The sequence below is a fragment of the Myotis daubentonii genome, chromosome 5 (assembly GCF_963259705.1).
Source record: "Myotis daubentonii chromosome 5, mMyoDau2.1, whole genome shotgun sequence".
In the NCBI taxonomy this organism is placed as follows: Eukaryota; Metazoa; Chordata; class Mammalia; order Chiroptera; family Vespertilionidae; genus Myotis; species Myotis daubentonii.
In genome coordinates, this window is record NC_081844.1 from 104,102,309 (window position 1) to 104,116,115 (window position 13,807).

The 13,807-nt window shown below is 48.3% G+C and overlaps 1 protein-coding gene across 1 annotated transcript in view; it reads right to left on the bottom strand.

Moving 5' to 3' along the window:
- Positions 1 to 13,807, bottom strand: part of SLIT3 (slit guidance ligand 3) — a 530,647-nt gene that overhangs the window by 419,959 nt on the left and 96,881 nt on the right. The window contains exon 4 of the mRNA XM_059699139.1: positions 7,416 to 7,487. Within this exon, the coding sequence (XP_059555122.1) occupies positions 7,416 to 7,487 (72 nt within the window). The remainder of the gene's footprint in view (positions 1 to 7,415; positions 7,488 to 13,807) is intronic.

Consider the following 13,807-nt stretch of genomic DNA (forward strand, 5'->3'; position numbering starts at 1 on the left):
GTTTGAGAACCACAGTAGCCTCTATCCTTGCTTTGCAAAGTGTGGTCCTAGGTCCGAAACATCATAGGGAAATAGGTTAGAAAGACGGACTCTTAGGTCCCGCCCCAGGACTCTAGAACCTGAGTCTGCACTTCCACAGGAATCCAGCTATCCAGCTGCATATTGAAGTTTGAGAAACGCTAGTCTAGAGAACTTTTATTTCAGGGCTCTGGAATTCTATGGTATGAATCTACAAAACAATTCTAAGGATTAACCTTGTAGTCAACTCTGTGGGTAAGACAACAGGCTCCAATGCTCAGCTGGATAAAGCTTAAATGAAGGAGAGGGGAAAGCAACCTTCCATGCCTTTTCTTGTGGCTCCAGTTTGTCACTGCAAAGAGAGTACAACTCACATAAAACAGAAACCCCAAGAGTGACATGGCACCCACTATGATCCATTACCTGTCCACACGCAGATTAAAGCTAGGCCTGTCGTCCAGCATGTGATGAAACTTGCAATTGAGGAAGCGTGCCGTAAAGCAAACCGAAGGCTGGCCTCACTGTAGTATCAGGGATTGGGGGAATGGAGAAGGAGGGGAAAAAAGAGCTCCCGTTTGCAGGGACATTTTCCATGAGCTTTAGGTGGCTGTGCCCCTGGAAAAAGTGACCCCATGTCTGCGACAGTGAGGCTGGTCTCGCCATCTACGTCCTGGCCTCTGAAGGCTGGGCCAGCATAGCATGGGAGCAGGTGTCTGCGCTCCAGCTCCAGGCGGGCAGGCAGTCTCCGAAGGCCTCTCCACCCTGAGGGAGTGGTTTCCCATTGTCCTGTTATCATTGCACCACATCAGATCACAACTCTGTTGGAAAACCCAGCAGCATGGTTTTTGTTTTCTGCACTGGTTTTTCACTTTTATAGCACCATTTTACATCAACACGGAGTTTTATGGAGACACATATTGCATGTACTTATGTTTTAAAGTGCAGTGCAGGACTGCAAGACTAAGGTGGCTGCAAAAGAACCTGCCAGCAGCAGAAGATACTCCCCACAGGACCAGGGCTCCAGTCCTTCAACAGTCGGGGCTCATCTAGGGCCGCAAAGGGATAAAGGAACTAGCAGGGATTGAGCTTCCACCAGGTGCCTGGCACTGGTTACTAACTCTGACAACGGTAGTATAAAAACTGTGGCTAGACATGTGGGCTCTGGAGTGAGGCAAGCCTGGGCTTGAATTTTGATCCTGCCGGTGACTGGCTCTGTGCCTGGGCAGGCTGTCTGAATCTCTAGGTCCTAGAATGGGGGTAATATAGTATCTAGCTTCCTAAACCTGAGATTGAGGAAGAGAATATATGTACTAGTAAGAGCAGTTCGCAGAGCACCTGACCCACAGTAAATGTGCATACACACCTGGGAACTATTATGTGCTAATTTGCCCCCTCCCCTTCCACCCCCACCAATTCATATGTCAAGGCCTTTGTCCCCGGTACTTCAGATTGTAACTGTATTTGGCGATCAGGTCTTTAAAGAGGTGATTAAGTTAAAATGCAGCAATTGAGGTGCGGCCCTAAGCCTATATGACTGTCCCTTATGAAAAAAGGAAGAAACACCAAGGGGGACAACCTTGCAAAGCGGCAACAAGAAGACTGCCAAGCAAGATGAGGAGAGAGGCCCCAGGAAACCACCCTACCAGCACCTTGATTTTAACCTTCTAGGCCCCAAATGATGAGAAAAAAAAATCCTGTTGTTTAAGCCACGGAGTCTGAGGTACTCTGTTGGGGCATCCTGAGCAAACGAAGACATGGACTGTGATTATTCTTCCTCTTGGATAGCTAACCCACTGGAGACTGAGGAAGGTGAAGTCCTTGTCCAGGGGTCACCAGAGGGTCAGATTAAACCCAGGTCTGCGTGGTCCCCAGGTCCCTGTTGTTTGCTCTAATATTGGGCTCCCTCAAAGAGACATTCGCTCACTTTGCTGAATACAGCTTCCAGTTTGGTTGGGGATATAGGACATATACACATGTGGCTGTGATAAGAGCAGAAAATAGTAAATACAAGAAAAGGTACGAGTAGGCAGAAGTGAGAGTTGAGAGGAAGGTTCACTCATTAGAAGTCCGTTCCCTGGAAACCACACCCTTTAACACTTAGGGAGACATTGTTCCACCATGATCAGAGGCTGGGGACTTAGGCTCAGTTGCTTGGCCACATTTCATATTGATTTCAGCTGCCTGGGGATTAACTTCCCAAGTCTCTGCAACTCTGCTGACCCAAGTGAGCGACGGCAGGTTTAACCCCAGTGGCATTTTCTAAAAGCTGTCAAATGCCTCGTAGGGCTGAGTAGAGAATAATTGGAGGTGTCCGTCCCACTGCTGCACAACTGCCCGTCCAGCCCCAGGTTTTCAACCACTGCCAAGTATTTAACGGACTCTTTGGACCCGAATCCAGGAGAGCTGTGCCAAAAGGACCCTGGTGATCTGCTCGTCCTCAGATGACAGAGTCAGACTCTTAAAAAACAGTTGTGAACCACTGTGTCCCTCATCCCCGCCCACGCTCTCTAATCTGGTGAGATGCAGAAGGGTTTTAATCGCTGTTTTCACCTTGTCTTCTGCTCCTGCTAAAGTATTTCTAGCAACGTTAACTGCTTAACCTCCAAATAACCAGCAGTCCTTCCCTTCCTCTTTCATGTGCAGGTGAAAAAGAAAGCTGGAAGGGGATGCACAGAACAATTAATAACCGATAGCCCATGTAATAGATCACGCTCCAGTCCGTCCTCTCTAGATGAGACCACGGAGGCCCGGAGAGGTGAAGTAACATGCCTGAGGACACACAGCCGTGGGAGGCAGAGCCACCACAAGGACCAGGAACTTCCCCACCCCCAGTGCAGTGCTTCCCTCAACCCTCATCTGTTTGGGAGCTTGGATTCTTTGCCAGGTGCTGAAATGTTGAAAGCACAGATGCCAAAGCCCCAGCATACGCACCGCTCCATCTGCCAGCTAGCGAAAGGTAACCACAGTCCTCTCTCCCTAAGCACTTCTATGTGCTACACGCTCTGGTACAGACTGTGCATGGTTATTTCCACTTATCCTCACCGCAACACAGAGATGTAGGTTCTATGATTGTCTGTTTCACTGATGAGGGACCCGAGGCCCAGAGAGGTTAGGGTCAGTCTCACAGCACATAATTGGCAGCCCCTTAACCCTTTCACTTTGCTGCCCTCTCTTATGCTCAGCTCTTGGTCAGGAGCCGGTAGCGAACCTGCAAGGGCAGAAGCACAGTCCCCACACTTGAGAACATTATGATCTAACTCAGGATGGGAGGGAGCTAATGAGTGCCTGAGGCATGACCAAGACCCGGCTGGTCATACAGTGGTCCCTAAGTCCCAGGGCACTCCCATGTTCTCTCATTCCATGGCCAGAGATGCACTAATATACACAGGAGTCAACGGATCAGGTGGCGCTGGGTCTGAGGGTGTGAGGAGGGGGGAACCAGCCAAGGTCTCACAGGGGCCCTGAGATTTATGACAGTTCCATCCATCATCAATCCTTTGTAGCCTAACTTTGGCTCTCCACGGTGGTCAGCATGGTGATGTGGCCTGGTGGAAGACTGAAGGGCTTTGCAGTGACACAGGCACATACTCAAGTCCTCATTCCACTGTATCTGGTTATAGCAACTTAGGGACTATAGGAATATAGGAATGTGAGCTTCGGAAGGAGATTTAATAATGATTCTCTTCGCATGACTGGTGTGAAGGTTAAGTCTCGGCATTGGGGCAGAGTGCCCAGGGTAGCGCTGATTCTTAGAAATATGGGCTATCTGGGAAAGTAATTGAAACTCTGAGCTCTAGTTTTCTCATCTATGATATGGGAGTATGGAGGCAGGAGCTGATTCTAGTGAAGAAAAGCACAGAATTGGAGTCAAATTACCTAGATTTGATTCCTGGTTCTGTCACTAAGGAGGTGTATGATATTGGGCAATTTCTTTAACCTCTTGAGCCTGAGGTTCACATCTATGGGATTACCTACCCTACAGGGTTGTTAGGAGTATCAAATAAGTGAGATGTAAAGTGCTCAGAACAGCCCCTGGCACTCAATGTGCTTGCTGTAATTATTATCATGAAGAGTTGTGGAGAGGGGCCGGAGCACTCAATTAAAGCCTGGGGAACTGCACAGAGTAGATATTCAGCAAACTTGTGTCTGTTGCTTTCAAGGGTGCATCCCTACCCCTGTCTTCTGTAACAGAATCATTCTTTCCTCCAAGAAACCTACTGCTGGACCTTGCACACTCTCTCCCCGAAACAAGGTGGCCCAGACTTCTTCACCCAGAGCACAGCATCTCCTTGCAACATGGACATGTGACCAAGTTAAGCAATCTGCAGGACTCTTCCCCCGGGCACCCTCCCCATCCCGGGCACAGGTGGGCCCCCTCGGAGTCTCTGCTTTGGGCTGCAGTCATGTGTGCTGTTCCAAGGGTGGGGAGAGGGAGGTGAAGTCCAATGACATCATCGAGCCCCTGGGTCCAGTTGTTCCTAAAGTCCGCCCCCCCCAACTATCAGTGGACTCCTCAGGCATATGAACTGAGATATTTCCTCTGTGGGTTAGACTAACTTTAGTCACATTTCTGACACTTACTAGTTAGTATTACTGTTATAGTAGCAAAGGTTCTCAATAGAGATTATTTCTCTTTACTATCAACACTCAAAACATGTCTAATTGCATGTCCATAGCCTTTCCAAAAGGCTTTTTTAAAAAAAACATTGAGTACTAAGCAGCTTTTGTCTATAGGTCTAAAAAGAAAGGGTGCGTCCGGATTGCTTCATATCTCACATGCACACAGAAGAGACAGCCACACCGTGTCCACGTTTAGCATCCCCAGAAAATGGCTATTGAGAGGCAATGCTCTTTTACAACAGAGCCAGTGGCATATGTATACACACTCATGATTGCACATTTATTGATTTATAATTTGTACCCTGCTTACTTCCAAAAAGGCCCTGGAGTGGCTGACAAAATAAGACAAAGACACAATAGGGCCATTAAGAAAAATCAAAGATCAAGCCCAGAGAGAAATCGGGATTGCTGATTCTAGCCCAAACCCAGGTTAATATAGCTGCTTCAGTGAAAAATAATTTATTTAGCGCTTAGCTTTCTGGCAGCCATTCAGAATGTGTCATGACGGGCACAGAGAGCTGGGCATCCTTCATGCCCCCAGCTCAATACCCACTGCCGACGCCAGGCTGGAAGAAGCACCGGGAAAAGCCTACTGAATACATGAATGAGTGCGGGAGTGAATGGCAGATAAAAGAGCCAGAGCTCTCTAAGAGCACTGTTTATATCCTAAGGCCGTAGCACTCATCTGTTCGCCCACCATTCAGGAGTGCCTGTGTATGCCACACTCTGCCAGGTCGGCATCTGGAGCAGGATGGATACCAAAATGAGTCAGACATCGTCCCTGCCTTCCTGGGGCGGCTCTCTGGCTTGAAGAAAAAGCTCAGTGCAATGTCTGTCACTGTTCACAGCAACTCCTAGTTTCTTCACTGCTTCCCAAGAAAGAAGGTCAGAAACAGAGGCTGGGAAGATGGGCGTTGTAGGAGGAACCATAGTTATCTTGGTGATTACACTCATACAGCACTTTAAACCCTTGAAAACACACACACACACCATTACTTCATTCGATACTTACAGCTCCTGGTGAGGTAGGTAGAAGAGGAGGGTGTGTCTCCTTTTTCCTGGTGAGCATACTTAGACACAGAAGGGAAAGTGACTCTCCCAGCCTCTCTCAGAGAGCGGCAGTTAGGACAGTTCCCTGGGCTGTCCTACACCCTGTGCTGCCTGCCTGGGTGTGGCCCCCAGGAGCTCAGAAACAAGTTATCATTGCCCACAGTGCCTTCTCTGCCCGGATCAAGACCAGCCCTGCACAATATGGGCATCACCTGATGGTGTGGACATTACAGGTCCCGTGAGCAAGAACCAGCGCCCGGCATCCTGCAGTTACTAGAACACTCAGGCCCCACTCGCTCAAAGCCTCCCAGCAGCCCCCGCCAGGGCACCTTCTGTTTCCCTAGAAAGTGATGCTGAGATTACAGGCGAGTGGCAGATAGTCCGCACTATTTAGCTAGGGCAGGTTGATAAGGCACCACGCGGTGCTTGGTGGAGAGATGGCTACCAGGGGAGCATTTCAGGGAAGAACTACATGGAGAAGAGGAACTTCAAAATCAGGGTGATTTTGCTGTGTGCCCACTTGGTATTGCTCATTCAGTCCTGCTAGACACACATTGCACTTTGTCCACCCTCACACCCATAAAAATGGATTCAGAGTTGAAGAGTAGAAAGAGGGGCATAACCTTCCCCACATTTAGCTAAGTCGGCCAAGTGGACTGAGCAAGGGAAATGGAATACACAGCAAGAGGTACCTTGACAAAGTATATGGCGTATCCCAGAGAAGGCAAGCGAGGTCGCTGTACCAATGACACATAGCCAAAGCTTGCTCTTGTTCCAACAAAGAGCCCTTTAAAATACATTTATGTATATAGTCTTGCTGTGTGTAACATGTAGATAGAGATGGAGATACAGATTCCTAATTCAGAACTCATTCTTAAGTGCACACACCAACATATGTTTCATATTTCCCAATTTATCCCGGAAACTATATGCATTGTTTGACTGCATAAGTAGGTATTAAACATACAGCCATTGCAAATGGGAACGGTGGCCACCACTCTGGCACCTCCCCAGTAAAGTTAGAGTCTCCCCAGCCAGGCTGTAAATTTCACTGCCTGCTTGCTAAGCAGCCAGACATGGCGCAGCTCCATTCAGACAGGCAAGCCTTGGGCAACCCAGTTCACCCTATAACATACCCTAGTCCATGCCAGCAGAACTTAGAGCTCAAAGCCATGGAGCTGTTCACTGCCAATAATTAGCACCTGCCTCACACACACTGCACGTGAATCACAACCCCCTTCTTGATGTGTGTCTCTGGCTTCTGAGCTTCCAAACTCACACAGAGGCATCTCCAACTCTCCCCTCCTCAGGATATCCTGGACCATTCCAGAAGACAAAGCAAAACTCAAGGTGTTTCTTTTCCCACAAAATCACAGGCCTCCAGCCCCAGGGCTCTCCGACTGGTAATGGTGGGAAGCAGGCAGCAGGTAGGACTGGTCTAGCCAGCAAGGTGGTGACATTGAAATGCTTAGTCCAAACCCATGCCCTCTGGGACACTACCGCTGCTGCCTGCCCCCACTGGCCACACCGGCCGCCAACCTCTGAAGGAAGGGGGTAAGGAAATCAGGCCTGGAGGGGAGTGTGGGGCACAGCCCATGGTTACCCAAGTCTCCCTGAGTGAGGCCTAATCGCCAGGTTCTGAGCAGCCTGGGGCTCTGCGCATGAAGGCAGCCACATTCTCCACATAACCAAAGCCAGGCAAGAGAACATAGTTCCATTCTACTCACAGTCTGGTGAGCTTCGGTGTGCTCTGGAAAAGCAATTCTGGAAGGACTTGGAGCTTATTCTTGTTCAGACGTCTAAAGAGGGAAAAAAAGAATGAAAGCATGTCAAAGGGGCATTCAATTGGATCAAATGTGTTATTCACAGACATTACTTCAATCAATCAATCAATCAATCAATAAATCAATAGGTATTAGGAGACTTTCTAGATCAGTGGATGTGGGATGCTCAGCATGTGTAAGGCAAACTCTACCTTGCAGAGCTTGTGGTCAATCCAGTTGGAGATATAAGGCAAAGGTCCTTATAAGCAAGGACAGAGCATGCGTCCTGCCCCTCCCCCCTCCCCCCATCACAAGCTGAGGAGAGACATCACTAATGGATCACAACATTCTTTCCCACGGACCCCAGACAAGCCTCTTGAATTTTTCTCACCACGTGCTCCAGATAGCTATAGCCAAGTGACAGAACTGGCATGTGAAATGGGTCCTTAAAAAGAAATAACATAAGAGAAAATATTCCAGATCCTAAGTGGTGAGGGGGGAGGGACAGACCGCAGTTGCTACAGAACAGTGAAGAGGATGAGGGAGATCACCATGGATTCAGGGGCCCAAGGGAATCCCTGCCAGCCTGGCTCTTCGGACCAGAGCAGGGCAGGGCTGCATTTGACTGTTGTGGGCCCTCGGCACTTTTGCCTTTGTTGGCACCTTCCTCCATAAAAAATACATACATACATACATACATACATACATACACACATATATATATATATATATATATACACACACATAATATTTTGCTACTGTTAATATAAAAACAAATATATTAATATTCTATATTATAACATGTACTCTGATCTGAAAGCTCATATTTATTTTTTCTTCTAAGTTTAGAAGAAATTAAAACATTTTCATGGGCCCCTAAAAGCATTGTTGGCCCTGGGCACTGTCCCCACCGTGCCTCCTGACACAGCTGGCCCTGGGTCAGGGACCATGGCCCAGGTGGCAGTGTGGCTGGAGGTAAAACTCTGCCCAGGCGGGATGCCCCTTGTTGGATGGTGGCAGAGGAGCTACACTCTCCCCTGGGAATCGTCCGCGCTAACGCCACAGAAAATAAGGTGCCGGGGTCCAACCCCAGCAGGTCCAGGGGTTCCCAACGGCGTAGATGGAGTCGGTGATGAAGGAATGACACGGAGACAGCGTTCAGTTGATCAGCAGCCTAGTCAGGATCTCCAGCCAAGTTCTGGTCTCGATCTCCAGCGAGGTTCTGTAGCCATGTTCCCTCGCTAGGTTCTCCAGCCAGGTTCTGTCCAGGCTCTCCAGTCAGGTTCAGTGTCCAGGTTCCAGTCAGGTTCTCCTGCCAATCTCTGTAGTCAGGTTCAGTCCAGGATCCCTTGCCATGTTCTCCCGCTAGGCTCTGTCTCTAGGCTCCGAGGCCAGTCCCTCTCCAGGATCCTCCGGCATGCTCTCTCCAGCGAAGTTCTTCTGTCTCTAGAGAACGTTCTGTGTAGGTTCTGTGCCTAGGCTCTGTCTCTCTTGGTCCTGTCTTCCAAGCCCTGTCTCCTTAGTTCTGTGTTCTGAGTTCTGTCTCTCTGTCTGGTTACATCTGTATTTATACCAGTTGATTCAATCCTATCAATCTCTATTACAAAGGTTAGGGCGTTTCTTATCTCCATTCCAGGGAGAAAAGATTATGTAGTTTAAGCATGATTGTTCGTAGTTAAAGGGATTAATTACCTGCCTGGCACTTACTTGAGGGGTTTTATTCCCTCCCTAACTTCAGGGGAAAATCCCTACCTGGGGATTCAACCTTTCTCGGAGAGGTGACCTTGGTTAAAACACAGCGCCAAGAAGGTGAGCAAACATATTAAGAACCGTATGCCATATATGCCAGGTCCCTTGAAACAGCAAGGATGGACCGGCTCCCGGCAATAAGGCATTTGAGTTTCCGGGGGACGCTGAGCATTGTGGTGACCTCCATGCAGGCTGCTCTCCTGAGAGTATGAGCCCAAGGAGACCCGATCTTCTGCTCCCTACCTTGCTTGCCTCTGCCCTAGCATCTCTACACAGTCTAGTTTGCGAATGCCTCAACAGGGTCCCCTAAGCTTCCATCCCCTGAGCCCCCAGGACCCCCTGGAGGACAAGACAGTTCATAGCCTGGCTGAACCCTCCACTCAGAGTGAACAGTGTATATTTGGTTACTTGGGGGAACAGTAGTCTCCCATTTGCCAGCGAAGCAAACTGGAAGGGATGAAAAAATGAACGGCTTCTCACCTACTGACCCCAAAGCCCATGCTCCCCCCACTGCACCAAGCAGATATATCCCCTGAGTGGTATTTTGCTATTTCCCCCCTTTCATCCCAGGTGATGGCTGAAGACTTCAGAAGGACAGGGGACTAGAAAGAGGTCACAAAGGGCCAAGCATGTGGGGGGGGGGGGGGCGTTTACGACCTCAAAGAACAGGGCTGCTGTCAGCAGTGCGCTGCTCAGCCCGGGGGCTTCACGCTCTGCGGGGCAGGTGTGCAGCAGCGATGCTGTCCCCAGGCTCCTGACTGAAGGAGGACTGGAAACCCTCACATTCCTGCTTGCCCCATCGGCGGCCTGACTCCTGTGCCGCTGCTCTTCTTTTTCAAGAAGTTTAAATTTTATTTTTCAATTACAGTTTACATTCAATATTATTTTGCATAGTTTCAGGTGTACAGCATAGTGTTTAGGCAATCATATACTTTACAAAGCGTTCCCCCCAGCATGTCCAGTGCCCACCTGGCACCAATCCAGGCTCTTTTAAATGTGTGAGTGTGTGTGTGTGTGTGTGTGTGTGTGTGTGTGTGTGTTTTCTTGTAGGTTGTGGTAAAAAAAACAAAACAAATCACAGAAAATAAAGTTCAGCATCTTAACCATTTTTAAGTGTACAGTTTAGTAGTGTTAAGTATACTCACACTCTCGTGCAACAGATCTCCAGGACTTTCTTGTCTTATAAAACTGAAACGCTATACCCATTAAACAAGGCCCCATTCTCCCCCCGCTAGTGCCTCGGAGCCACCATCCCACTTTCTGTCCCTGTAAATTGGACCAGAGCTCTTGGATCACTCCTGGTACCTGCTCATTGTGTGTTCCTCTCACTAAAGTGTAAAGAAAGGGGGAGACCAGATAAGAGCAGAATGAGGGGAATCTAGTTACTTATTTAGAGCAGTGCCCATAGAGTCAGTGGTAGGTCCCTTTAATTCACGTGTGAGTTCTGGTGCTGGAGAGGGCATGTTCATATGACGGAATGGTTAGGGCAGGGTTCGCGTCTGGTTATATCATGTCCTTGCTATGGGACTTGGGAAAGGTTATCTAGCCCACTGAGCTTTGGTTTCCACCTGAAAAATAACCCTACTCACTGGGTTCCTGTAAGCCTTTTAAAAATATGTTTTTGATTGATTTTAGAGAGAGAAGGGAGAGGGAGAAAGAGAGTGAGAGAGAGAGAGAAACATCAATTGGCTGCCTCCCATATGCCCCTTACCCGGGATTGAGCCCACAACCTGGGCATGTGCCCCTACTGGGAATTGAACCTGCGACCTCTCAGTATGTGGAATGACACTCAACCAACTGAATCACACTCGTCAGGGCAAGGTTGCAGTAAGTCTTAATGACACAGTGCATGCATAGTGGCTAGCAGGCGGTAGCAATCAAAATGGCGCTTATGGAGTCCTAACTACATGTCAGATGCTACACTGCATGCTGGATGGGCAGGATCGTGGGCAGCAGAGCTCTGAGGTAGGAGTCATTATTATCAGCATCTCATTGATTAGGTCTAAGGCCTAGAGAATCTGAGCACATTCCAGAAGGCCAGTGCTCAGCAGTGGTGGAGGTGGGATTTGCACAAGGTGGTCTGCCTCCAGTGCCCTGGTTCTGAACCACTCAACAAACACAGCTATCTTCCCCTTTCCTTTTTGTTCTTCCTCCGCACCCCTCCCCATTTATCCAGGGTTGCCACCTCTTCCATCCCAGCCTGGTCATCCATCCACCCTGAGTGCATTTCCCTCCCTGAACAGGACTCTCTAGGAGGGAGGTCCCTAAGGCCAGAATTGGGTCTCTATGTGGCTTCGTCTGGAACCACCCTCTATTGTCACAGCCACACAAAGCCTGGTGGGAGTTACACTCAGGCAACCAAAACGCCAGTCTAGGCAAAAATCCTAAAATCCAGCCCACTGCTGCCTGTGTGCTAAAAACCCAAAACCAGAGTTGAAGCTAAAAATAAAACCAGCTTGGCTCTAGGAAGGGAAGGAATCGTTTTCAGTTCTTTGCTGGTATTTGTGGCTGGACAAAAATAAAAACACAACCAAATTTAGCTGCTTGTGCTCTGTCTGCCTCTTTGTAAACCCTGAATGAGGAGTCCAGGGTGGGGGGGCGGGGTGGGGCTCTTCCCCCTAGAGCCTCAGGGTCTTTCCACTTCAGTGTGGGCAGGAGATTCTCCATATCACAAAGAGTTCCACACCCCTTTTCATTTCTAGCTCATTCCAGAAGTAATTCATGTTTACTCAGTGAACCAAGCCGGTCTGGAAGTTCTTCCTTGAAGAGCTGATGAGGGCTCCTAGCTGTATAAGGTGCACTTTTCACGTGGCTGCTCTAAGAACAGCTCCTGAACAGGGAAATAAACAGAATGAAATGTGCCTTTCTCCTGAGAGGGACAGGTGATCACTGGGCTGCCAACAGCAGCTTTGGCCATGGCACCTTCCATCACTCAAGCCATCTACTCCTCTGTCATCCTGGGCCCAGAGGTGGAATTCTCCTGCCGTAGTTCAAGCTGGAAATAAACCTGTGATGCCTGGATGGAGAAGAGAACTGAAAGGGACCTGTATGAAGACAGACTTCAGGAAGTCAGGAGAGGGGCCACAAGTCAGGTCAGTGATGGGATGAAGCCCATGGGGGAGGGGTGGTTCCCAACTCCCTCTAAGGTCAACACTCTTCCTCAGCTTTCTTGCTGGAACAACGTCAAAAACCCACGGGCTGCTAGTTGCAAGGTCACTGCTTTTCAGACTGAACTGTGAAGCTTCAAGAAACAGAGCCTTGTGTTTGCAGCACTGCTGATGACCTTCCTGGAGGTGCCTGGGTGTAAGATCTAATTAGAGGTTGATGCCACGTGGTTTGCTGAATTCATTCACTTATTTATCCATTCAACATCCAACCATTAATGTATCCATTTAACCAGCTACTATCTGTCCATCCATTCATACATCCACTCACCCACCCACTTATCTAACCATTCATTCATCTATCTATCTATCTAATATCCATCCATCTCTGCAGTCATTTTCAATATAAATGTATAAGATTAATACAATTTAGCCCCTTCCAGCATCTGCATGAATAAAATAAAGATGAATAAGAATGTCAGATGGCAGTGGAGAAGACAGACATGAAAACAAGAAGTTACACCATGATCTTGTTGGGAAAGTTATTGTGGGAGCACAGAGGAGGGGCGGCTAACCCAGACCTGAGTGAAGGAAGGCTTCCCAAAGATAGTGGTTTAGAGTTTAATTATGAGGCATGATTGTGACTCTTCTGGAGAAAAGGAAGAAGGTTCTAGACCTCAAGGGCAGTATGTGCATGCATGGAGGGCTAGGAGACTGAGGAGCATTCGGGAACAGGCCTGCATTACTAGAATAGCAGGTGACTTGAGAAACACAGGGATGCAGCTGTAGAGCTAGACAATGGTCACATCACGAGGGCACCTATGGGTCATGACAAAGGATCTGGGCTTGGCTGTTCACTGAGAGCCATAGAAAAGGTGTGAGCAAGGGAATGACAGTCTGGTTTGGATTTTAGAAAGTTCTCTTGAGTAGCAGTTAAGCCTGTTTTGAAAGAGGGTGAAAGTGGAAGCAAGGAGACCAGTTAAGAGAGCTCTTGAGTAATCACTGTGACTGTGTGAGGACCGGGTTAGGATGAGAATGGTATTGGAGTTTAGGAGATATACATGATGCATAATCAACAGGGTTTTGTGACAGAATGCACATGAGGGGTGAGGGAGTTACAGAACTGGAGGTGCTAAAAGTGACCCCTGGGGCTACTGCTTGGGTAACTGGTCAATTGAAATTACCAGTCACTGCTGAAAGAAACAGAAAAGGGAGGACTACCTTGCAGAAGAGTCAAGATTTTTATGTCACAGGAGTTTCTCAAATATGTTCTGACAACTAATAGCAATAGCTAGTAATAACACTAAGACCATGAGCCAGGGATTTTTAATCATTTTACTACCTCAATTAATTTCCCATAGAAACACTCTGAGCTAGTACTCTCAGTCACCCCATAATCAGGAAACAGAGACCTATGAAGGTTAAGGCACTTGCCCATAGTCAAACTTGACTGAAATGGTGGTGATGGGATTTGAACCCAGACACCTGATACTAAACCTGTGC